Raw genomic sequence first — 26,975 nt, 5'->3', positions numbered from 1 at the left:
GCGAGCTTAGCAAGCGAGCTTAAAAATTGTGACATTTGACAGTCCCCAAACTGCCGTTTGTAGCTATATTTTTTCGCTTTGGAAATTAGGGGGGGGGGACACCGGGCGCAACTGCTGGCAATTACTGGCAGCAACATCAGGTGAATTGCATAGCGATTAAATGCGAGCGAGCGAAGAGAGCGAGCTTGAAAAATTTGACATTTTACAGTAAAAAAACCTGCCGTTTGTAGCTATATTTTTTCGCTTTGGAAATTAAGGGGGGGGGGGCGCACCCGGGGCGCAACTGCTGACAATTACTGGCAGTAACATCAGAAGAATTGCATAAATATTAAATGCGAGAGAGCTTGAAAATTTTGACATGTTACAGTCCAAAAACTGCCGTTTAAAGCTATAGAAAGATCTTTTTTTTTTTTGCTTTCGAAATTAAGGGGGGCGCATCGGGCGCAATTGTTGGCAATTACTGGCAGCAATATCAGGAGAATTTAAATGCGAGCGAGCTTAGCAAGCGAGCTTGAAAATTGTGACATTTGACAGTCCCCAAACTGCCGTTTGTAGCTATATTTTTTCGCTTTGGAAATTAAGGGGGGGCGCACCGGGCGCAACTGGCGGCAACTACTGGCAGCAACTTTACGACTAAATGCGAGCGAGCGGAGCGAGCGAGCTTGAAAATTTTGACATTTTACGGTCTGCAAAAACTGCCGTTTGAAGCTATATTTTTTCGCTTTGGAAATTAAGAGGGGGGGGGGTGGGGAAGCCTGGTGCGCCCCCTCCCCCTTGATCCGCCACTGGTAGTCAAGGGTGTCGGTTTATGTTCATGACTGGGGGAGGTATGACCAGCGAGGTGGCGTCGAAGTGACCAAGCGGGGGAAGGATGTCCAAGATCTGCACTTTAGAGCATCCCATCGGTGCGTGTTTGTTTGTGTGTATGTATTATATACATGGAAAAGTTAGGAATTAGCCCAGGTCAAGTCTTTTTATTGGCAATGCAAGACATTTTTATACAGACTACTATGTAAAGCAACACTGCAAAATCAATGATCTAGCTTTGATATAACGAAGCGTAAGGTACAAAGGTGTACATACATCACATTGCGCAACATTGTAGCGACTCTTTGCAACATTGTAGCGACTCTTTTTGCCGTTCGGATGTTCTGAGTACACTGCGCACATCCTGCTTATATGCAGAATGCCAACCAGGAATCACGCTGATTCACAATCTTTTGTCGGGTCCGGGCTTTTTGAACAATGTTTCACACTATATACCTATTTTATTATGGTTAAAAGAAATCATAGAAAAATATCTTATTTCTTGATGACCCTTTCATCCTAAAGCAGTTTACTAACCCTTGAATTACTATTTTGGTAAGTCTTTTTTTTAAACCAGCGGATGGGGGGGGGGGGTGACGCACCCTCCGTAGTTATGCCACTGCTTTTGGGTGAAATAATTGGACAGATTTCTAACAAAAAAGCAAGAAAATCTTTTCATCGCGTTAATTATGATTATGTGGGGTGGGGCAAATGGTGCGCTTGCCTTCCAATATTTTTATGGGGACAACATTTTGTTTTCTTTCAAAAGCAAGAAAATCTTCTCATTTCGGGAATCATTAACAAGGGGGGGGGGGCAAAATTAAAATATGCTTGCCCCTCCAATATTTTCATGAGGGTAACTTTTTGTTTTTCTGTCAAAAAAAAGGTAAGAAAATCTTCTCGTTTCTGGAATTATGGAGGCTAAGGCGCACTCTTGGGCTGGCAATATGGATTGGTCAGAAGTAACGTATAGACCCTACATACTTGTAAGTAGCATACGTACACGTACGTGCTCCGTATCGTGCGGATGTACAGTACGGTTGATAAATAGTAAACACTGGATAGAATACTAGTAGATATGTATAAAAAAATCATTGCTGCCAGAACCAGGGGTGCGAATTGTTTTTGCCCACGATTTTTTTTTCTTTTTTTTTCCCCTGGTGCAAAATATTAAAAAAAATAGAAAAGAATAATTATTTAGCGTCCGGCGTTGAGGTCGCTCGCAGACTGAAGTTTTTTTTTTTTTGTTTGTTTGTTTGTTTTTTGTTTTGTTTTTTTTAGGGGGTGCGTTCGCACCCAACGCACCCCCCCTGGTGACGCCCATGATGGACTTTAACGACTCCAACAACCACTTTGAAGTATACTATACGAGATCCGTCGCCACCTGACTATGCGCATCTCAACGAATACATACAGGAGTCTCGAAAATGATGATTGCGTAATCATGCATCGTCACTGACAAAGGAACTGTTTCCCCGAATTCCGGCCTTATTTAGCTGATGCACCTTTTCAGGCGGAAACGTCTTTTAATAAGCGCCAATTATGAGAAGCAGCAAACGTCAGAACAAAGCTAATTTCGTGTCATTTGCTTGGAAATTACAGACTCGCTATCGCTCACACATACAACCTTGTCTAATAGTAGGCGTTTTCACATCAGCCCAACGTTTCGAAATAGCGCGCTATTTTTCTGACTTGGGAAATGAAAAAATACCTCGAGCATGGATTTTTATCGGGCTGATGTGAAAACGCCTAGTGAGACATATGTATGTGCGAAAAAGATGGAAAATGAAACTACAAATCAATTCGGAGGCACTTGTCAGCGGACAGGTGGTTGACTGGTCACGTGACAAAGATCGCGAAGTTCCAGTTTCTCGGGTCACTCTGGCAATTAAGATCCTGAAGTTTGGAGGGGGTGGGGGGAAAATCCCTATAGTATAGTTGGAGTGGGAAGTTTCCCGAGAAGTTTCGCGGGAAGTTTGCCATGGCCGGCGTAATCGGGTGGGGTGGGGTGGGGGGACCCTTTGCGCCATAAGGGAATACATTAAGGTGTCACCGCTTTGAGCCCCCCTCCCCCAACAACCTTTTTTTTTTTTTTTTTTTTTTTTTTGCTTGTCAGCTGAAGAAACCCTGAGTGACATCAGGTTGGGTTTTTGTTGTTGTTGTTGCTGTTGTTTTGTTTTGTTTTTTTTTGCTTGTTAGCTCATGAAACCCGGAAGTGCCCCCCCCCCCCCACACACACACACACACTTTTGAAAACGTTCCGCCGGCGCGGCGGTGTTTGCGGTCAGACTGGTAAAACTTCGAGATCTTAAAGATCGTGATCTTTAACTTCTGGATGTTTTGCCAGTCTGACCGCGCCTATGATTATATGGGCCAAAAACAAAACAAAGCAAAACAAAACAAAAGAAAACAAAGTGAATCAATTGATACAACAGATATAATTGTTATACAAACATAATAATCAAACCCTGATTGACGATAGCGGTCTACATTTTTCCACTTTCGATGATTTTGATGGAATTGAGTGACTTTTAATCCAGATATAATTTGTGGTGGTAGAGTTCAGCTAAGGACAATGAAACTTTATCGTCGAAGACGAGAGCCACGCGGATGCAAAAAAACTAGGCTTATAACCTCCGCGATAGAATGGCTTATAATACGTCATCATGTCCTCACATGGATTTTCTGTAAGTGCTGTGACAAGACAAATAAGGATCGAGAGAATGCTCCTGACTATACAGAGAAAAGTAAAAAAAAAATGGAATTCGTAATCAAAGCAAGTTTCTCGAGAATCCTTTGTTCCTTTCTTTTTGTTTTCAATAATATCAACTACATGTAAGCAAAAGGCTCTTTGAATGCTGATGGGAACCCACTCTAACGCAAAAGCCAAAGTATGAGATTTTTGATTTGACAGCGATGTCGTTGGTCCGTTTATGCTACATGCAGTATAAGTTACCGCGTAGAACAACAACATTAAAAACAATAACAACAACAACAACAACAACAACATGGACAACAAACTAATCGACTGCTCTGCCAATCATAACCATTATTCATTGTTCCCTCGGTGTTGTGAAGCGTAGAATTAATATTCCATATAATATTATGATCATTATGTTAAAGCAACTGATTTCCAATGCGTTAGGTCAGTATAAATCTGTTGAATGCGAACAGGGAAAACGAGATTCATTGTCTAATACCCATATGTTTGTTTGTTTTTTAAACAGAGGAAATTTTTGTTTTAGCTTGTCGGGTATTACATGCCTAGTCACATTGAATCTTGATCATAAATACAGGAATCTCTTTCGCGCGTCCCCTTCACGCATTATTAAAATAATAACGCTGTTAGTAACTGTTTTCGTACGTCTCAAAACCGTATAAGCCATTTTTCTTTCTTTCAAACGCTGCACCGAGGCTTTATACAAAGGTGAGAAGAAATAGAAGGAAAGTTTCAACGCATTTCTCCGTAAAACATCATGAAGCAGTTATTTTGAAAGAAAAAATAGTATAGTGCATTCATACAAGTCATTAGGCCTATACAATGGGAAGTAATGTCCTATTCATACAGGTCACGTACACGGTTAGAGCCGTTATATGTCTATATAGTTTCTAACAATCAAAGAGATGCCTAAAAACACAATGTCGATCCACGAATGAATGACATATTGATTGCTCTGCGTGTGAGTGATTAATTTATTTACCGTTATCTATATCCATGTACACTAAACAGTAGCTGTTTTTCGTGACAGAGGAGTGCAGTTGCCGAAGACAACAGAGGGCGACATTCACTCGTGGGCACTGATGGGCACTGAAAAGAAGAGCACAGATTCGAAGCGCAACGCAATGCGCTTTTTTACACTTTGCTGTGAAGTTTACTACAAAATTAATTGTACTTACAATGGGGGGGGGGGGTGTCAATATCTAAGGGGTCTTTCTTTCTTTCTGTTAATCACCCGTCTGAAACCGAGCTTTTTCTCACGCCTCACAAATGAAAAGAAAAAAAAAACAGGCAGAAAAAAAAATTCACCAACCAAAAAGTCACATTTTGGGACAATCTTGTTACTTTATCAGAATAAATAAACCACCACCACAACAACAACAACAACAAATAAAACAAACATTCAAAATGCACCAGAACACGTAATTTACGGTAGGAAATTGTCCTTCCTACATACACGCGTGGATAGAGCTATCGCGTTCTGGATGACCTAGTGGAACAGATTTTTACTGTCTATCAAAGGATATATTTCCTTGTACAGAAATGTGTTGTACATATATATCATCCGAACTTGTTCCAACGCTAACCAATGTGTGAGGGTTTAGACAAACATTCTTGTTTGCAGTAGACCTAAACCTAACATCCGTGTGTGTATTGATATTATACTGTGTCATTTTTTTTTCTGTGAAGTTTGTTCCAAAACACACTCACGCACACACACACAAATGAAAAAAAAAAACTCGATGTGACTGAAACAAATAAGAATATAAAGATATAGAGTATCATAACTTCCCGGAAGCTGCCATTGGTGTCTCAGTATAGGCGTCTCTTTTCGTTATTTTCTTCTTCCTCTTTTTCTTTTGCTTACATTTCTATCTTCAAACTCTTTCTTTTCTATACATTTATCTCTCTGAAGTGTAGTATATAGTCAACATCAGAATGATCTATTAGTACTTCATTTATTTGTGATATCGAAAATTCCATAATTCTGGCTGAAAACATCGGAAAAATAAAGACAACAGTGGCAGCTCTTCATTTTGATCAGCGATTATTCGATAATATTTTATCGGGGGCCCCAAGGGGAGGGGATGGGGGGGGGGGGTATATGGGTATTAACCAGACGTTTGTCTCCTGTTATAGAACATAAAATGAAACATCAATTAATTTTTAAAGGTAGCTTTGATTGCTATAGAATAAAACAGGTGAAATATTAGAGTTTCATGAAAATCCGACATAGGATAGGCCCCTATTAGGAAACTTCTGGAATCTGATGTGATTCATGAAACAGTAATTTGAGTATGTGTGGTCACAAACATTGACGAGATGATGTAGACATAATTTAAAGGCTCCAGTGACATGCATGTCCGCAGACTCTTCTCTGATTCTCCTCTAATTTGGAAATGAAATCGAATGGAATGATTTAGGCCATTCACACTGTGATTTCCTGGTTGGGAAACAGACAACAGATATACATCATTCGAAGACTGCAACAAGGGATGATGGTGTAGGGACTGATCGCCGATTCATTGAGAATTAAAATATGATTTCTATGACAAAATCTGTCAAGTTCAAATTAATTTGCCTCGAGCAGTCGTAACAAATGACACCTGTTTTCGTTCAAAATGCAAAACTTTACTTTCTGTTTTCATTCGATTAAAACTTGTACCATTCTGTCTGTTTGATTTTACCATGATGAAATATAAAGTTAAGTTGCATTGAACTTTCAATCCCCTTACTCAAACCTGTTGTCTTTCTGGTCTTTGATTGCAAGGCAAAAAGTGGAACAACATAACAATCCAAAACAAAACACAAGACAAGTGCCGAAATGTGTCACGCCAACAAATGCATACCACAACACATTTGTAAAAATCTAACTTTTGATTGTTATAAAGTGGAATCAAGGCAAAGTGTTAGTACAGTAAGATCTTTGTAACTTAACATTGGCCCCTACAAGTTCGTTGACGCCTGTTTGTGACCTTTGACCTTGTGGTGATCTTCAACTCCCCAAGAGACATCTACCGCCAAAGTTTTGTCGCAAACAATCCTACCGAGCAAAAATTATAAGCCATAATCGAAGCGCGCCGTAAAAATTGAACATTGACCCCTAAAAGTTCGATGACCCCTGTTTGTGACCTTTGACCTTGTGGTGACCTTCAACTCCCCAAAGGACACCTACCATTTAAGTTTGGTCACAAACGGACATACCAATCAAAAGTTATGAGCCATAATTGAAACGCACTGTAAAAGCTTAACATTGGCCCCTAAAAGTTTGTTGACCCAATACTGTGACCTTTGACCTTGTGATGACCTTCAACTCCCCAAGGGACACCTACATCTAAGTTTGGTCACAAATCGACATACCAATCAAAAGTTATGAGCCATAATCGAAACGCACCATAAAAACTTAAAGGGAAGGTAAACCCCAAGAGCAATGGATTGAGTGACAGCAGCAACATTAGTAGAACACATCAGTGAAAGTTTGAGGAAAATCGGACAATCGATGCAAAAGTTATGAATTTTTAAAGTTTTGGTGTTGGAACTGCTGGATGAGGAGACTACTAGAGGATATGACGTATGAGTGGACAACAATACAAGGAAAATATAAAGGAATTTCAACAAAAATTCACTTTTCTAGAATTATGAAAGAGCAATGGACCAACCGCTTTCAGAAAGCAGGGGGAATAATTACTACCCTTAACATATGTCAATATCAAGTTGATGGAATTTGTAATTTTCATGGAAAATGGATTTTTGTAGAATTTTCTTTATATTTTCTTGGTATTGTTGTCCACTCATACGTCATAACCTCTAGTAGTCTCCTCATCCAGCGGTTCAAACACCAAAACTTTAAAAATTCATAACTTTTGCATCGATTGTCCGATTTTCTTCAAACTTTCACTGATGTGTTCTACTAATGTTGCTGCTTTCACTCAATCCACATTGCTCTTGGGGTTTATCTTCCCTTTAACATTGGCCCTTAAAGTTCGTTGACCCCTGCTTATGACCTTTGACCTTAAGGTGACCTTCCTGTTTGGTAACATGTGTAACTTTGCATAAACACTCTTCACTCCAAGTTTGATTGACATTGAAGCACTCAGTACAAAGTAATTAAGTTTTTGAGAATTGTAGCGTTACAGACGGACGACGGACGGACAGACCGCGCAGGCGATCCCTTAGTCTCCCCTCTTTCCGGTGGGCTCGACAAAATTTAGAAAAGCACTCTGAGGAGGCAGACCGGTAATTTCCATCCATACACACATGCTGAAAATCGTCCCAATATAGAAGCCTTTTGTTCACGTCATCAGCTTCCAGCTGCGCGGTGCCTCGCCCGAGCGGAGCACCGGCGCGCTTTAATGCAAACCTCAAATACGCGCAGCTTGAACTACCAAGTTCTTTGGCCCTATCTACAAAAATGTCAAAAATCCTTTAAAAAATCCATAAAAAATTACGGATTACTACCAAAATTTAATCATCTGTTCCCTGTGTCATTATCAACTTTTTCCGCAAGTTTCATCTATACCCGTCCACAGCTATTTGAGTTATTTTGCACATAGCTAGACAAACAAACAATTAAACCAAACAACCAACCAACGAACAAACAACAAACGAACGCCGATGACAACATAACCTCCTTCCTTAGCGGAGGTAATGATACATACACTAGCGACACACGTAATCTATTGTCATTAGACACCCATATGTCATTCGAAAACAGTTGACTGCAGGTATATGATAGAACATCTTTAGTTTTCTCTCAAGCGCGGTTCTTACGCTTGCATGTCATTATTATCATACACATGCCGTTTTGTTGACAAAACATAAAACCGAGAGAGAGAGAGGGAGAGAGAGAGAGAGAGAGAAATATAACATCCGGGATATGGAATGGTGCTCGTATTCTAGTTGAGTACTACATTGAAGGACAGTACATGCTTGGAGCGTGCGCGTATCTGACGTTTGGCAGGAGCTTTCTGCGTGAGCTTGCTTGCATTATAATGCATGTATTATTCGCCGGCTTGCCGGAGCACAGTGTACTGAGTACTCGTAATTTGCATACAACACACAGGCTGGGCGCTAGCGCTAGGCAGAAGCCATGTTCTGACTCTGCACCATACCAGCAGCGCGTACGTACGCCAGACAACCGGAGCGGAGCCGCGGTACCCATGTCGTGCCGTTCACGCAGCCTAGCCGCGGCAGCATTGGGAGATGTGTGTGTACGTGTACCGTGTGTGTGTGTATGGAGGACGTCCACGCAGCAGCTGACGACTACCGGACCCTAGCAAAAACTACACAGAGCAAATGCATGCTAAGCAGCAGTTGTGTGAACTGTTGTGTGCAGCAGATGCCCGACTGTGAAATTGCTTAGAAAAGGTAAACCACAACAAGATTATTTAGCGATATGTGGAAGAACGCTCCAGCGAGAGATACTGACTACAAGCGACAGTTTAATCAGCTGACTATTTACCATTTGTTTTTGACATTGGAGCTACCAGGGAATATCATCTCGCATGGACAAATTTAGAGCGTGACATCGTTAATATTTCCACCAGGGAGTTCAGGCTCGCGATTCAACCAAATAGGCTCTGTTTGTGTACACAGTAAATCAATGCATCTGTATGAGAGGACGTGCGGGTGCTGACGAACCCTGCAGTGCAGTGGGAACGAGAATAGCGTGGACCAATTTATTTGCGTTTCGCTGCTGAATTGCTTTGTTTCCATCACTGGTTTTAGTGGCTTCAAGCACGATTTAAGACATCACACCAATAGGCCAAATAGTATATATTCTGGGACAAGACACAACCAAGCAACATGGCCGTTGAGGAGCTTTTGAAGCGGTTCTTTATGGTGTGGGGCCTCTGCCTAATTGGTGAGTTGCATGCGATGTCTCTCCAACAATCTCATATCAAGGGGCCTTCAGCACGCAATTCTCAAAGCGATGGTCAATACACACAGTGCAATGTGAATGCATCGTGCACAGTATGTAGCTTAGCTTAGGCCAGCTAGGGAATTTACTGCCATATACTGACTGTTGTTGTAGTCTACGACTCGAGTACGACACTACGAGTGCCAACAATAATATTACTGGGATGGGTACATGGCCTGGATGGTAGGCCAGGGCAGGGGGGCATTTCATGAAGCGTTTTTAGTCGGATATTTTTCAAACCATGCAACCAACTAGTCTACTGAAAGGAGGGCATTTCATGAAGCATTTTGTCCGACAACTTTGTCGCACAAATTTGCTCTCAGGCTGAGCCAATCCAGATGCAAGGATTTCTGTAGCTCTTAACAGTTTGTCAGACGAAATATCTGACAAAATGCTTTATGAGCGTTTTGTCAGATATTTTGTCTGACAAACTGTTAGAAGCTACTGAAGAGCTTCCATCTGATTGGCTGAGTGAGAGCAAATTTGTGCGACAACTTTGTCGGACAAAATGCTTCATGAAATGCCCCCGCCCCTGACTCAGGCTCTCAATTCTCAAATACCGTTCTACTTCTAGATGGCAATGCACGTTTGTATGGTCGCACGCTGCTCAGTTGGAGTGGACAACAATGGTGACCAGAAAACATTTCAAAAGAAGATTCTTGGCTTTGGGTAAATTTTATACAGAATACCGGCAGCCAATCACGGAAAGAGCAAAATCGCTCTAAAAAGAGCGTTATATTAATGATGCTTGCCGATGGCGATAGCGACCGTCCAAAATATTGATCCGATCTGCGATATGGTCCGTGATTCGGCTGTCGACGATTGCATTTGTTTTGTGTGTGTTTTCTTTGATCTGTGCGTGAGAGTGTGGTGCTTCATATGTGGTTCTCGCTTCTCGGGGGTTTTGGGGGTGACCCCCGATAGCAACTACATACAGTTGTAGACCTACAAATTGTACACCTCATTCCGGGAAACCCGCTCATGAGGCCTGCCCCCGTATGAGCACTCCTCTGCCTCAAGAGGCCTCCGGAGAGCCTCATGATGCCCCCGGGGAGAGAGAATCATGAGGCTCCCCGTTCACTTTTTATTCATCTCACATCTGACATATAAATTGTCACAACTTTGCACAGTGATTTTTTGTTACATACTCATGTCCACTATCCATGATGAAAAGAAGAAAAAATTCTGTCTGTTTTTTTTACAGCAATCATGAATTGAGTTTTAATCAACCGATGCACAGCGGCCCATCGAAACATGGGCGCCAGTGGGTTCACTCAATGCAAGGCTGCCACACCTAGCGGCCTGATCTGACTATATATCTTTGGTGCTTTTTTCTGTGGCTCTCACCTCTCCGCGCATGAATCAGCCTCATGAAGCTGAAGTTTGACATCTTTTTTTAAAAATTTGTAATGAGAAAAATAAAATCAGTACTAACCTGATCTTGTGCATATATTCCAAATTACTATTCCACAATGATAGAGTACAGTGTAGGTGGGCACTCCAGTTTGTTAGCAAACTAATCACTTTGTAGGTATGACGGGTTCACTTTCTTCGTCAATTCTGCCGTTGGCAAACCTTTGGGTACTTTTTCTGGAATCATCCCGCGACGCGACGTCTCATCACATCACGCATCCAGATCCAGCACATACAGACAGCGCGCAAGCTGTGAGATTTTCAGAGCGAGCTTGTGCACGCACCGGAGGAGCATGCAAGCTGTGAGATTTTCAGAGCGAGCTTGCGCAAGCTCGCTCTGAAAATCTTACAGCTTGCGCGCTGTCTGTATGTGCTGGATTTGTGATGTGATGTGACGTCGCGTCGCAGGATTCCAGAAAAAGCGCCCAAAGGTTAGCAGATGGCGGAATTGACGAAGAAAGTGAACCTGTCATACCTTACAAAGTGATTTGTTTGCTAACAAACTGGAGTACCCACCTACTCTATCATTGTGGAATAGTAATTTGGAATATATGCACAAGATCAGGCTAGTACTGATTTTAGTTTTCTCGTATGAATTATTGTAAAAGGATGTCAGACTTCAGCTTCACAAGGCTGCTTTGTGCGCGAAGAGATGCGAGAGCCGCAGAAAAAAAGCACCAAATATATAGTTGGATCAGGCCGCTAGGTGCGGCAGCCTTGCATTGAGCGAACCTGCTGGCGCCCGTGTTTTGATGGGTTGCTGTGCATTGGTTGATTAAAACTTGATTGTTGTAAAAAAAGCAGACAGAATTTTTTCTTCTTTTCATCATGGATAGTGGACATGTGTGTGTAATAAAAAATCACTGTGCAAAGTTGCTACAATTTATACGTCAGATGTGAGATGAATAAAAAGTGAACAGGGAGCTTCATGAGTCTCTCTCCCCGGGGGCGTCATGAGGCTCTCCGGAGGCCTCATGAGGCGGAGGAGTGCTCGTATGGGGGAGCAGGCCTCATGAGCGGGTTTCCCGGACTGACCTATTGTAGTTCTACTAGATTCTTACAATCCTCGTCTAGACTAGTCGTTTAAATTTCCCCAAATTTACGATGTATACTCGCGTTTTTACTTTTAGGAGCTGAGGATAGTCCGAATTCATGTAGACAACTAGAAAATGATGGCAATTTAGGTGAGACTAGTAGAAAACAATCACTTAATTATTAAATTGCTGGTGCTAGAGCTTATAAATGCTCTGTGTGGGTGCGCTTGACAGCCCACCATGTTGACTCAATATACAGCATATCACCTTCCCAGTTGGCTCCGTAGAAATTCTTCCTTATGTCCCCCCCCCCCCATTAATTTTGCCATTACATTTTACACTCTATACTATCCTACCCTTGTTAACTTTCGCAAAGATGTATGTGTACACTCGTATTTGGCAAGTGGTAAGGTAGGGGGAGGGGGACATTAAAGGAAGTCTTGCCAAAATGAAAAATATTGTGATATGCAATGTATTGCAATGTAAAACTCACTCCACCAGTTTGATTTTTTTTTTTAAACTCCTGTGATAATTTGCTCTTGTAGATGTAGCATATGATATGTGAAGAAACCATTGATTTTTAAAATTATAACATGTATCATGCAACTTGCTATACTACGTGTGTGTAGGTCTGTACTCTTTAATCCCTTTCAGTAACTCATGCATTTTTTTTCCAGCTCTTGGCCCGAGCTAAATTACCCCATACTAAGCAGTAAAAATTGCGTTCAGTAACTACAAGTATAGCAGAGCTGTGCTGCTTTTACGATGACTGATTCATGAACTTGGCCACATTGCATGTAGCGATGACTACCATGGTAACTGGATGCGCGCTCCGGCAGAGGCATGGCCAGGGATTTTGGCCCAAGCCTGGCACTGCTATCGTTCATAAACTCTTCAATCGGCGTCAGGCCCGAGCCTGACTCGCGCCTGGTGCTACTTTACAGCACGGCCAAAATACATGTAGTCTGAGCCTGGTGCGGGCCACTATAGCCCAACCCATTCATAAACTCAAAATTTTACAACTTAGCTTGGGCCTGGCCCAAGTCAAGAGAGTTACTGAAAAGGGTAAGAGATGTCCAGGGTTTACACTCTAGTGTTTATTATGGCATGTGCTGTCTGGAGATTCAAAGTGCTCCATTTGCAGCTACAGGTATAGTGATTTTGTGTGTATGTATTAGTGTGTATGAATGGTGATGAATGATATTTATTTCCGCATTGCGATGCAGAAACAGGTAGGCCTGATCTGTGTATAAATGGCTTTAACTTTTAAGCCCAACTGTTTCTCCCTGTCACATGGTTTGTGAAGACAGAAAAAATAACAACAAATTTTGTATGCATTTTACTTTTGTGAGTCTTAGCTCTCAAAATTCATGAGAGTTTCATGTGCACAAAAATTTCTGGTTTTACTATACTCAGTCCTCCTCCTTTCCCTAAAGTACAAGTGTACATTGTACATCTGGACAATTGTACAACGTACAGGTGTACAATGTAGGCCTACATATGTAGAAACTCCACATGTGTATCGTGTGGAGAAACTGTGCAACTGGTGCAAACTGGCACCGGTTGATAATATCAAAATTTAACAGTCCCACCTATTGTATGGGACACACACACACACACACACACACAAGTGTGAACTTCATGATCATTGGCACTCTCTACAACAAACAATCAATACATTCCTACAAAGTTCTGTACCATGTACATGTACTCTGTACAGCTGTACCTAAAAATAATTAAAAAAAATAAAAAAAGAATCGGTCATACTTATAGTTCAAATTTTAACATGTAAAATTTGTGGATATGCATTTCAAATTATTGTAGTCGCCAAATATTTAAACATTAGTTGACCATGTACATTGTACAACACTGAAGTACTGTACAATGTTTTTTTCAATGTATTTTGTTTCATGTTCTTTGTTTACCTGGTAATGTAGATTATTTTATCAGGGCAAGATTTTTGATTGGTCCGTCACAAATCTGTTGAAGCAGGATGTGCACATTTTGGAAGTACATGTACACATTTGTATACTTGTACATGTGTACATGTACACTGTATGTGCGTTAACAATGTACCGTGTACATTGCACTACTCGTTTTAATTTTGAAATCGGAATCCCTTGGCAACGAAACAAAAGAGAAGGAGAAGGACTGATTTTAGTCTCTCAGTTTCAGGTTACTATTGTACAGATACTGATAATAAGATACAGTGGTATGATCCAAGAGAAAAGAGAAATTGAAGCAATCAGAAAAAATAAAGTGTACTTGTGAAAAATACCTGCATAATAAATTGTACTCAGTGTTGGCAAGTTTCCATGATTCTGTGTCCAAGTGAAAAACTAAAAGCCTCATTCGAACTGTAAATACTGGGCATTTATTGCTTGTACACTGATGCATGGTACAAATTGCGCATCTCCCTGAAAGCTCTTTGAACTATCCCTGATTTTGATGTTGTGAATGTTAGCAGCCTGAACTCAGTCTAGTATTACAAGCATACATTGGAAGACAGAGACTCCAACTCTCCCGTTTTCGACGGGAGATCTCCCGCCAAAAGCCCATTTTTGCAAAATCTCCTGTTCTCTTGCTTGAGATTCAATTTCTCCCGCCCTGGCTCAGTGTCTCCTGCTTGAAATGATATTTTACTTTAATAGTATCATCGTGTATCGAAAAATAAGCCTTAGATACCACGAGATACCATCTACTGTAGAACCCTAGAGCTTCCAGGGCCCTCTTAGGGCCATGAAACCTGGCCGCAAGAAAATTCGCGCTTCGCACTCGTAATGTGCGCTTTGCGCCTATCAAGTTGGAGTCTCCTGTTTGCTAGCTGGGTTTCAGGCGGGAGAATCTCCAGATCAGAAGGTGCTTGGGGTTGGAGTCTCTGGGAAGAGCTTTTGTAGAACAGATTGAAACTGATGGAATGATAAAGATAAATATTACAAAATGAACTATAAATGGTTCATGACCTTGAAAGTTGCCCAATCCAAATTCTTAATCGCCAAATGTACATGTGTGCGTACCAGTGTTGAATAAATTTACACACTGTTTAAATACAGAGTGCATTACTGCTTGAAAAAAAATGTTTTGCTGTACTACATTGTACATATGGAAACTTGCACAATAGAAACTGCAGCTCATTCCACTGAGATTTGCAGAGTACAGTATGTTTGGTTTATTTTTCATAATAATAATAATAGAGAACATTTATATTGTGCAGCTACTATAATAGTATACTATACTGCAGGGATGCCAAGTTCAAAAAAAATTTTATGAGTGAGATTTTCATGACTCGGCATCTCGGCATGCGAATGTGCGCGTGAGCGAGGGTGTGGGAGGGGTTTTTCCCCCCTGTGGCCTCCCACGGTAGGGAGCTTTTTCAATTTTTAGCTCTTTATTTATTATAAATAGTGCGATCAGGTGCATACTTAAGTGACTATCTTATACTTATTTTGAAAGACAAAATGGAAATATACCTTCAATTGCAACTATCACTTTAATCTTTGGAGCTATGCTCATTACTATAGGCCCAAGTTGCAGACTTCGCCCGATGCGTGAGAAAAATGGGTGTCATGCTTGGGATCGTGAGATGGCCCCTAAATACTTGAGTCTCACGCAGAATGCGTGAGACTTGGTAGCTCTGATACTGTGCATTACAGAGTAATAATCACAACATACATAATTCAAACATAGAATGCATTATTTTTTGTTCAAAAGATGACTTTACCTGACCTTAAACTCATTAATTGTAGCTGCTTGCCTTACAAACAAAGGGAGATTATTCCATAATCTCCCTTACAAACAAAGGGAGATTATTCCATAATCTCAGTGCAGCATACAAGAATGCCCTGTCACCAAGAGTAGCTTTTGATTTCCTTGATGGACACTGTAAAATGAGGAATGTTTGCATGCATTTTAATTTCGCGAATTTCGCGAGCGCCAAGATTCGCAAAATTAAAATGCATGCAAAATTTCTTGTTTACACTACATGTATTGAACGCAAGTGGCAATTCGCGAAAATTTCATGCCAATTGCCATGAAAAAGGCCGTCAGCTCCAATTCACGAAAATTTCGTGCCGCGAATATATCATGTTTTACAGTATTTCAATAGTGTTTGATTCCGTGAACTTCAGAGATGATAGAATGTTTGAAATGATGTTTTTAACTCTACAGGTTCCTGTATGTACAAATTGTACACTGGTGCTGTCACTGTAGTTTCTGCAGAGGGCATCTACACTACACTGTAAAACAGATTCAGTTGAGGGAAGATTCATGTGGGTCCTAATGCTTTCTTTGTGAGTCAGGGACATACAGCTTTTATCTTCTGCCTACTCTGACCCTTCTGTGGGGAACATCTCCCCCCTTGACTATACATAATTTGCACACATACATGTATGTACATTGTACGTTCAAATGTAGGCATATACAATGTGCAGTGGCCGTGTGTACAGTGATTGTACAATGTGTATTGGCCAGTAGGAATGACAGTCATTATGGGGATGAGTAATGGGGTTTTTAAAGCACAGTTGTCACTTCTCATGAGTGCCAAAGGCTCCTTCATATTGCTTTCATCAGTAAAACTGCTGAGCTCTTTCAACCACAGTATGCAAGTTTCGGTAGCATTCAGTAGTCTTCATAATGACATCACGTGCCAAAGCATTTTATCATGTGAAAGATGGTTTGCAGGTTTTACTGTACCTTTTTTTGTTGAGTTATGCAGTCAGCTTGTTTGTATTTTATATCAGTAGGCCTAAACTTTTAATAAAAAAGAGTATTCAATATCGGTGACTCTCTTTGGTGGCTCATTGTACACTGTATCCAGCTACAATGTACTGTACGTGTACACACGCGTATGGTAAATGTGACATTTTTTTGTTTGTCAAACAATGTCAGTCCTCCATGTTGGGATGTGCACAAACAAAGCTCATTTCCAGTTGAGTTACATGTAGTTGAGCAGTGTGGTCTAATGTTGTAATTAATGAGATCATCTTTTAACAAGTATAAGTTTATAAATTCAGTTTCTCTATTTAACAGCCGCCCCCCCCCCCCCATGCATTTGTATATAATACCACAAAGGACAAGCCAATGAAGAGCACTGGCTGTCAGCTCAATTTAATTCATTTTTTTTCTGCTTTTCTAAATGTGCTGTATGTGTCCTACAATGTATGGGCAAGTAATAACAAACAATGAAATCAGTTTGAAGGGCTTATACAGTAGCATGATTGTAGAAATGTGCACATGTACAAATTGTACAGTGCACTCGTGCAATATGTTTTATCCTTGGGAGATTGTAGAAATGCTCTAATTGGACAATGCCATCTACAAATTGTATCTGTGTTTTGTTAAATGGAACAGAATCTGCTACAGTTATTATTTAAGCATCTGGTTGTGAGTGTTATTTGGAGAGGGAAAAAATATGAAAACTGGACTTTAATACACATACCACTGATTGTTTTTACACGTACAATTGTATACTGAGCATTGCTAGCAGGCCGAAAATTGACCTTCGGAACACAGCTTATGATACATAATGCTGATTTATTCATATTGCTGTTAATAGTTGAGGTGTTTACAGTCTAGTGTGATGTACAATCGTAGGTGCCTATATACAGCTCTGTATTCCCAGTTTCAGAGAATAGGCTTTGGAACACTTTTTAATGTGGGAAGGGGAGGCGCGGGCAAGGTCACTGAACTTTGATAAAATAGAGTCCTACTTAACATTTAATGACATTAACTGAAAATTTGATTGTCCAAATGGTGATTACTGTACCAGTCTATTCTTTTCCCTTTCAGACGATAGCCAAATCTCTTGCGTAATCACTTTTATGATTTCTACAGTGTAATAAAAGAATGGCGATTGTAATCAAGATTTTTCTTGCATCTGAAAGCAAATTATTCTAATAATGATTCTAGAATCTGGATTAGCAAATGGAGGTCTTATTCAAAGATATTTTCAAATCTTGGTTTGCGTGATGAGGGGTGCACACTTCCTGTCGGAAAGGCTTGACCTCTAAAACATGAATGAGGAGGCGGAGCTGAGCTTTACTCTACATACATAGCACATACGATACTTTGCGCCCACAGACCGCATGAAATTTAACAAGATCTGCGTGCACTGCGCTAGTAAAGCATGTGCTTTGTGAGTTTGATTGACTGGCCAGTAAGCTTGTACATGTACAATGTATTTCCAAAATATGAAACAAGATAAAAAACACAATTCAATAGACATGATTACACAAGAAAATATTCTGTCATCTGAAAGAGTTCTTTTTTCTTTTTCTTTTTTTTTTTACATTGAAGCCTCTGAAAGGTTACTAAAAATATGATTGCAATAGTGATTCGTAAAGATTATTGCAAGAAAGATTTATTCAAGTGAGTGCCATGAGATTGAGTGCTGGAATGTTCAATTTCCTCTCTTGAAATTGAAGTACCAGGTTCTGTCATACTTCTCAAAGGTGCTGGTACATTTAGTTATGAGATGAAGAGGAGCCTTGGGGAAAAAGAAAAAAGAAAAAAAAGATAGAAGTTGAGACATTAATGGTACCGGTATTTGTTATCTAAACAAAACCACTAGCGGAAGTACCAGTAGCGTAGTTTGTAATTCATGTCAATGTGCAATTGTACCCTCTGTGTTTTGAAGGACAGAATTAATGACAGATTGTTACAAGTCTCTTACCTCAACCATTATTGTGTGTATGGATTAGGGTCTTTGCATTGCCTAATAATTAGCTCAATGGGACACAAATTGTTTTGGTGGTACATTGCTAGGTTTTGCATAGAAATTGTGCCAAATATACATTCAGCACAGGCACAAGATATTTTGATTCTGATATTGCATTGCTGCCCGCTGGGCACTTGCATTGTGAATGGAGCATACAGTGTACATGGTATTGTGTTTTGCACTTTCTCTCTGCTTGACAATGACATGGCATCAAAATAACTTTACAGTAGCAGGCAACTGATGTGAAGTCTACAAGCTGCCGAACGTGTAGGCATGTGAGAATGTGAACAGTAGTGGTACTAATGCAAAATCTGCAAGGTGCCTACATGTAATTCAGGCTTTCTGCTATAGATGTGCTGTTACATTGTACAAGTATGAGTTACTGTATCCTTTGAAATAAGTCGGCCTACAGAGAGATATTGTAAGTATCCCTAAACGTACTGTATGTCATTTTACTCTACTCTATACGAGCATTGACTCTGATGAAAAGAGTAGAATCCTGCAAACCTACAGTAGTAGTAGATTTTAATTATGTGCTGAAAAGAAAAATCAAATTATACAAGTTTCTCTTCAAAATTGTGATGTTCTTTCATGAATAGAGTACAGATAGGGTATGCAATATCATTTCACTGTTGGTACAGTTTGATACAGTTGTACAGCCTATTCAACAAAAACTTGTATAATGTACAACATGTATCTTGTTATTCTTTTATTATACCCCCGCCAAACGAAGTTTGAAGGGGGTATAGCGAGGTACCCGCACCTCGTCAGGGGCCCGAATACCGTCACCCCGCTTAAAATTGTTTTAAGCGCACTAAACAAAAATTTATGCCCGGGACTGTGTTCAGTATGCTTGAAACTTGGCATGGCCAAGCAAATTTTGGTGAAAACCGAACAGTTTTTCGCGAAAATCGGAAATTTTAATCGGAATAGGACCCTACGTGTTATAAGTATCACAACTGTCCCCGCACGCATCTTTTACGTGTATGTCTATGGGAGCATCACGGTCACCCGCACACGTCTTTTACGTGCTTTGTCTATGGGAGCGCGGGTGACGAGTTGCGGGCCCCTTCCTTAGCGCACAGCTATTTCGCATCGTTCGCGTTTAACGACGATAGCTGCAAATTTTCGATATCGATCAGTGAGCTTGTGATTCCATTGGAATTTTCAGCATTTTTCCTGTATGTGAGTTGGATTTCAAAGAATTTCAGTGGCGAAATGTGATTCAAATATGCGCAAACATTAACTATGACGAGGTGCGGGTCACCCAAGTATATATAGGAATCAGCGGACGGTCGGGCGGTCGGTTGGGCGGTCGGTCCGTTGCAAATCTTGCGTCGCGAACTACTTCCTCAGTTTTCAACCGATTCCCATAAAACTTGGCACAGATGTGTGCCTTGGGTTGTAGATGTGCAAGACGTATTTTTTGACAGTACCCAAAAGTACGTTGCCATGGTAACGGCATATTACGGGCAAAAATGGGTACAAATCTTGCGTCGCGAACTCCTCCCACAGTTTTTGATCAATTTTTATGAAATTAGGTACAGATGTTCATCTGAATATGTTAATGTGCAAGACACATATTTCCGCAGTGGCAAAAAGTGCGTTGCCATGGTAACGGCATGTTATTGGTAAAATATAGGGCAAAATGCTTCATGGCAAAACTGCTTCATCAGTGTTCTTCCAATTCTCATGGAATTCATATTGAATGTTTGTCTTAGGATATAGGTCAGCATGACACATTTCTTGACAGTGACAAAAAGTATGTTGCCATGGTAACAGCTCACATATTATGAGCCAAAATGATGGAAAATTTTGTGTTGCAAACTACTTCCTCAGTTTTTGCCCAATTTCCATGAAACTTGGTACAGATGTGTGCCTTTGGTTGTAGATGTGCAAGACGCATTTTTCGACAGTACCCGAAAGTACGTTGCCATGGTAACGGCATATTAATGGCAGAAGATCAAGGAAAGATCTTGCGGATTTAACTACTTCCTCAGTTTTTTGACCAAAGCTTATGAAATGTTGTTTTGACCAAAGCTTATGAAATGTTGTTTGGCGGGGGTATAACCAGTCGCTGTAGCGACATTTCTAGTTTCAATCAAGAAAAGGGAGATATTTGATTGAGACTTGTGTTTGAGTGAGTATTGCACTAGTAAAGTGTGAGATGTGGGAGACATGTGAAGAGATCAGTATTGTGATGTCATAGAACATCATTATCACCTCATGCGGTTTGCATCTATTGTACGAGCTGAATTTTTTTTTCTTTGCTCAGATATCTTTTTGAATTGCCACTTGTCAGACATTTTCATGTGTTGTTTATTTTGTGGTTGCGGGGGGTCTAGTAAGCATTACTTCACTTCTCAGGAAATAAAATGAGTAACAAGCAACAACCCTAGTACCGAATGTTTTTTACTCAGTGATTCCCTGTATGTAAACATTCACAAGTACCGTACACTTGGTTAATGTTTTCTACATTCAAAGTACATGTACTGTATTAATGTGTTATTATGTCTGAGATATCGCTGCGTCATGGCTCACGCAGCATGCTACTGCTAGACCTGCGATAGCATGTACAGGTACACGTACACTTGTACAATCGTACGTGTGTTCACCCTTGTACAGCAGTTACTATTTACAATATACTTGTGTGTGATCCAGCGCCGGCATGCAAATGTAGCTTGATTTTTTATAAAGTAATTTAGCATTTTCGCACATTGCAAATTTCACACATTTTTTTATTCACCTAAACATTGTTATTTTGCAGTTCATAGACAATTCGTGAAATTTGCGAAGATAAAATTTCTGAAGGTGAAATGGAAATGGCTGTGCAGGGAAGTTTTACTTGAAACATGTGGCACTGGTCTACCTACACATGTGCAGTGCTATTAAAACTAAAAAGCAAAAGTCATCTCCTACCGTATTTTACAAAGGCATTGTTTGCTATGAAATGGGTACTAGCCAGGGTGTAGTCAGTGGCTTGCCTTTGCGAAATGTAGCTAAACCAGTCAAAAAAGCTAGCAAGAAAGCAATTTGATTTGAATAGCTTTGTACAGTTTTCCCTACTAGTAGTGAGAGAAAAGGGTATTTTTCATGAATATGCAAGCCAGTGAAAATCATGCAATATATAGAAATTGTGTCAGATTTTAGGTATGAAGAATGGAAACATGTGGTTTGCTTGACAGTTTCGTTGATGTTAAATACCCGGTCTTGTCCGAGTCTGAGTTGAGACATGCCCATAGTATAGAGGTCATTGGATGTCCTTTTCTATTCAGTCTTGCGATATACAGTGTATGTGTGTGTTTACATGTACTTTATACCACACCACTGCCCATTGGACCCTTCCCTTTTGGCAGGCAGACCTGAAGTTCCGCTCCTTTTTACTGCTGTCTGGCTTGTTGGGGCTGATTCACTTCTTGATGATTGAGAAATATCGCCACATGCAACCTCTCAAGGCGCGAGACTGGAGACCCCTTCTCCATTTCCAGCTAATTAAGCAGGGTTTTCTTCCCTGCATGTTATGGAAAGTACAAGTTGGATTAAAACAGAAAAAAGTTCAGATTATTGGTTTGGGAGTATGTTGGGTACACTGTAGCTGTGCTGTACTGTACAATTAGAACTTGACATTTTTTTTCCTCCGCCAAGGGAGGAGGTTATGTTTTTGTTACAGTTGGTTTGTTGGTTTGTTGGTTGGTTTGTTTCTTAGTTAGTTTGTTTGTTTGTTTGTCTGTGTGCAAAATAACTCAAAAAGTAGTTAACGGATTTGGATGAAACTTACAGGAAAGGTTGAGAATGACACAAGTGACACAATTTTGGTAGTGATCCAAGAATTTTGGGGGATTTTATGAAGGATTTTTTATATTTTGACGGGTAGGGTCATTGAACTTGGGAGTTCAAGCTGCGCATTTTTGAGGTTTTCAAACGCGCACTAAAGTGCGTGCTCTAGTTTCTGCTAGGGCGAGGCGCACCGCGCAGCTGAGGGTTTATGACATAATAAAGGCTTCTATATTGGGAAATTGGGCGATTTTTCAGCATGTACATGTACCTATGGGTGGAAAATTAATCACTGATCTCTATGGAAGAGCTCAAAGAGCTTTTCCCCAGCGATGGAGAGGAGAAAAATATCTTTGGGAAGAGCAAGATCATCGGTGAAAAGTAGCTGCTTGGCGGAGGTCTGCGCTCTCAGAGTGCTTTTCTAGTTTAAAATCATTTTTAGATGGTCAGCTGTTGTGTTGCAGAAATTATCTTTGTTGACAGTACCACATTTTGATGAGGGGAATAGTTTTGTTCAGAAATTTGCACTCTATATTGCATCTTAATGGGCAATTTACTATCATATCACACTACATGTACATGTTTCTTGTTTGTGATATGAAATTAGGCATTTACATAGGCCAGAGCAAACACGGTTTCAGGTCTTCTGTAAAGCACTGCTGTGACACATTGAAATCTGTTTCCTTTCAACAGGCTCAGAGATCTTGGGGACAAACTTAAAGGACAAGTTCACCTTCATAAACATAAGGATTGAGAGAATGTAGCGATATCAGTAGAACACATCATTGAAAGTTTGAGGAAAATCAGACAATCCGTTCAAAAGTTATGAATTTTTGAAGTTTTTGTGCAGTACCCGCTGGATGAGAAGACTACTGCAGTGTATGAATAACTTCGATGTCACATGCGTACAACAATATAAGGAAAATATAAAGAGAATTTCACAAAATTCCATCTTTTGAAAAAAGTACACATTCCCCTGACTCGTTACCGACAAATGTTATGGGTAATATTATTCCCCCTGCCTTTAGAAAGAGGCAAGTCAAGTGCACTTTTATTATGCCAAAAAAGTGAAAATATGTTGAATTTTCTTTTACATTTTCTTTATACTGTTGTACGCATATGACTCACAAGCTGTAGTAGTCTCCTCATCCAGCGGTTCAAACACAAAAATTTTAAAAATTCATAACTTTTGCATCGATTGTGCAATTTTCCTCAAACTTTCACTGATGTGTTCTACTAATATTGTTGCATTTTCTCAATCCTTTAACCATGTTTATGAAGGTGAACTTGTCCTTTAAGAAAAGAATCAAAGTTCGATTTCCACCTTGGAGGCAGTTCTTGATATGCTGTGCACATTGTACGTCTTTCCAATTAAAACATTTTACTCACATGACATTTCTTTTAGATGGTATCCAAGTGTAAACAAACTACAGTGTAGGTTATTGCATTAGTGATTTTTTTTTATGCCTCCGCCACGAAGTGGTGCCGGAGGCATTATGTTTTCGGGTTGTCCGTCCGTCTGTCCGTCCTTCCGTCCGTCCGTAATGAATTTTGTGGACAAGGTAACTATCAAAACCTGTTGAAGTATCCTAATGAAACTTGGCATGTATGTGTATTAGGGGGTGAAGTTGTGCCTATCAACTTTTGGGTGCACATGCTCAAGGTCAAAGGTCAAAAGGTCAAGGTCAAATACATAAAATTTCACTATTTCCACCATATCTATTGAATGCCTGAATATATTTTCTTGAAACTTAGTGTATACATGTATTACCCAATTAAGATTCTCTGGTGAAAGTTTGGGTCATGAGGTCAAAGGTCAAAAGGTCAGGGTCAAATACGTAAAATTTCACTATTTCCACCATATCTATTGAATGCCTGAAGATATTTTCTTGAAACTTAGTGTATACATGTATTACCCAATTAAGATTCTCTGGTGAAAGTTTGGGTCATGATGTCAAAGGTCAAAGGTCAAAAGGTCGAGTAAAAATATTAAAACTTCTTTTTTTTTCTCCGTACCTTGGAAAATTGTTCAAGGTATCTTCATGGAACATATACATGTACTACCTGGAAGTGATTATCTAGAGAATGTAGGGTTCATGGGGTCAAAGGTCAGGGGTCAAAGGTCAAGTGCAACACTTCAAAATTTTACTATTTCCCTCATATTTATGCAATGCCAGCAGGGTTACTTTTTTTTTTACACTTGGTGTATGCATGTGTAACCTAATAGAAATTCTCTGGAAATTTTTTTTTCTTCTTTTTTTGCCTCAAAGGTCAAAAGGTCAAAGATCAAGTGAAAGTGCTGAGCTAACTTTTTCCTCCATATCACGGAAGTGGCTCAAGTTATCTTGAAACTTAGTACATATTATGCATGTTCTACCTGAAAGTGATTATCTTATGAATTTGAGGGTCAAGGGCCAGATGAAAATGGTAACAATTTACTATTCAATTCAGAAATTGCACTTTTTCTCCACACCTGTACCTTGAAAATTACTCAATGCCTAAATGTATGAATGGGTCAAAGTCAAGTTAAAGTCTTTAAATCCCTAGATACATGCTCTCCTATTCATCCAATTAAACCTAGGTCAAGGAAGGTGAACATTCAACACATTTGTGACAAACTTGTCATTTCAATATTTTGCCAATTTTGTGAAAATGTAATCACACATTGTCCACATGTACTATCTAGACCTATTGGGAAAATCATGCATTATGGCGGAGGCATACCAGTCGCCAAAGCGACATTTCTAGTTTTTGTTCTTTTTTGAAGGACTCCATGCATTTGAAACTGTTTGGTGCTTGGCAGAAAAATCCTCCAAAATACTCTTTGTAGCCTGGGTTTACATGTATACTGGAGTTGAATCAGTAGTTTCTGGTACCAAAATGTTCATTCTTAGTCAAATTCTTCAAATGCTAGAACCTAAAACTCTTCATTTTTATGCCTCCGCCTCGAAGTGGTGCCGGAGGCATTATGTTTTCGGGTTGTCCGTCCGTCCGTCCTTCCGTCCGTCCGTCCTTCCGTCCGTCCGTAATGAACTTTGTGGACAGGGCATTAACTATCAAAACCTTTTGAGGTATCCTAATGAAACTTGGCATGTATGTGTATTAGGGGGTGAAGTTGTGCCTTTCAACTTTTGGGTGCACATGCTCAATTTCAAAGGTCAAAAGGTCAAGGTCAAATGCTTAAAATTGCACTATTTCCCCCATATCTATGCAATGCCTGAAGATATTTTCTTGAAACTTAGTGTATACATGTATTACCCAATTAAGATTCTCTGGTGAAAGTTTGGGGTCATGAGGTCAAAAGGTCAAAGGTCAAAAGGTCAAGTAAAATGTTAAAATTTCACTTTTTTCTCCGATCTTGGAAATTGTTCAAGGTATCTTTATAGAACAAAGTATACATGCCTGTACTGACTGGCAGTAGTTATCTAGGGAATTTGGGGTTCATGGGGTCAAAAGTCAGGGGTCAAAGGTCAAGGGCAATACTTCAAAATTTTACTATTTTCCATACATTTATGCAATGCCAGCAGGATTATTTTTTTTTTTTAACTTAATGTATGCATGTATAACCCACTAGAGATTCTCTGGGATTTTTTTTTTTTTTGCCAAGAAGGTCAAAGGTCAAAAGGTCAAAGATCAAGGGAAAGTGCTGAACTTACTTATTTCTCCATATCTCGGAAGCGGCTCAAGTAATCTTTAAACTTAGTACATATTTATGTATGTTCTGCCTGACAGTGATTCTCTTATGAATCAAAGGCCAGATGAAAATGATAACAATTTACTGTTCAATACAGAAATTGCACTTTTTCTCCGTACCTTGAAAATTACTCAAGTGCGTAAACTTATGAAAGGGTCAAAGTCGAAGTTAAAGTACATGCTCTCCTATTCATCCAATTAAACATACATTGTAGGTCAAGGTAGGTGAACATTCGATACATTTGTGACAAACATGTCATTTCAATATTTTGCCAATTTTGTGAAAATGTAATCACACATTGTCCACATGTACTATAGACCTAAACGTAGGAGAATCATGCATTATGGCGGAGGCATACCAGCGACATTTCTAGTTAGTACTGGTATGGATAGTACATGTCGATACATACAATGTGTATGCAGAGAGTAGAGCCTGAGACACAACATTTGTATAGTGACACCAACAAATTTGCGTTGCTGTTTAGGAAGTCACCAGCACTGACCATTATAGGGCTTTGACTTGCAAGAGTGAAAATTAAATGAAGGTTTTGAGTAAAGTACAGTAAAAGTGTGATTGGGGAACAAGTCTTGCGTACAGGCATATGATCACATTTTACCAGCATGTTTATACTATGGAGTGCATTTCCCTGCAGTAACAACTGTTTCGTGTGTGGTGCATCCATTATGTATCTATTACTGTAAAACGAGGAATTTTCGCGTGCATTTTAATTTCGCGAATTTTGCGAGCGCCAAAATTCGCGAAATTAAAATCCACGCGAAAGTTTTTGTCTACACTACATGCATTGAACACCAGTGGCAATTCGTGAAAATTTCATGCCACGAAAAGGGCTGTCGGCTCCAATTCGCGAAAATTTCATGCCGCGAATATATCATGTTAAA

General features: G+C 39.9%; 1 protein-coding gene across 1 annotated transcript in view; it reads left to right on the top strand.

Annotated features, from left to right (window-relative positions):
• The first annotated feature begins 8,681 nt into the window (after positions 1 to 8,681).
• LOC139723792 (activin receptor type-2A-like) overlaps positions 8,682 to 26,975 on the top strand; it is an 82,821-nt gene continuing 64,527 nt past the window's right edge. Inside the window, exon 1 of the mRNA XM_071635000.1 lies at positions 8,682 to 9,389. Within this exon, the coding sequence (XP_071491101.1) occupies positions 9,332 to 9,389 (58 nt within the window). The 5' untranslated portion in view covers positions 8,682 to 9,331. The remainder of the gene's footprint in view (positions 9,390 to 26,975) is intronic.

This window comes from Diadema antillarum, unplaced genomic scaffold (assembly GCF_040938485.1).
Source record: "Diadema antillarum isolate AM-2024a unplaced genomic scaffold, OU_Dant_1.0 scf00000200, whole genome shotgun sequence".
NCBI classification, from domain to species: Eukaryota; Metazoa; Echinodermata; class Echinoidea; order Diadematoida; family Diadematidae; genus Diadema; species Diadema antillarum.
This window is presented reverse-complemented; position numbering and strand designations above follow the sequence as displayed.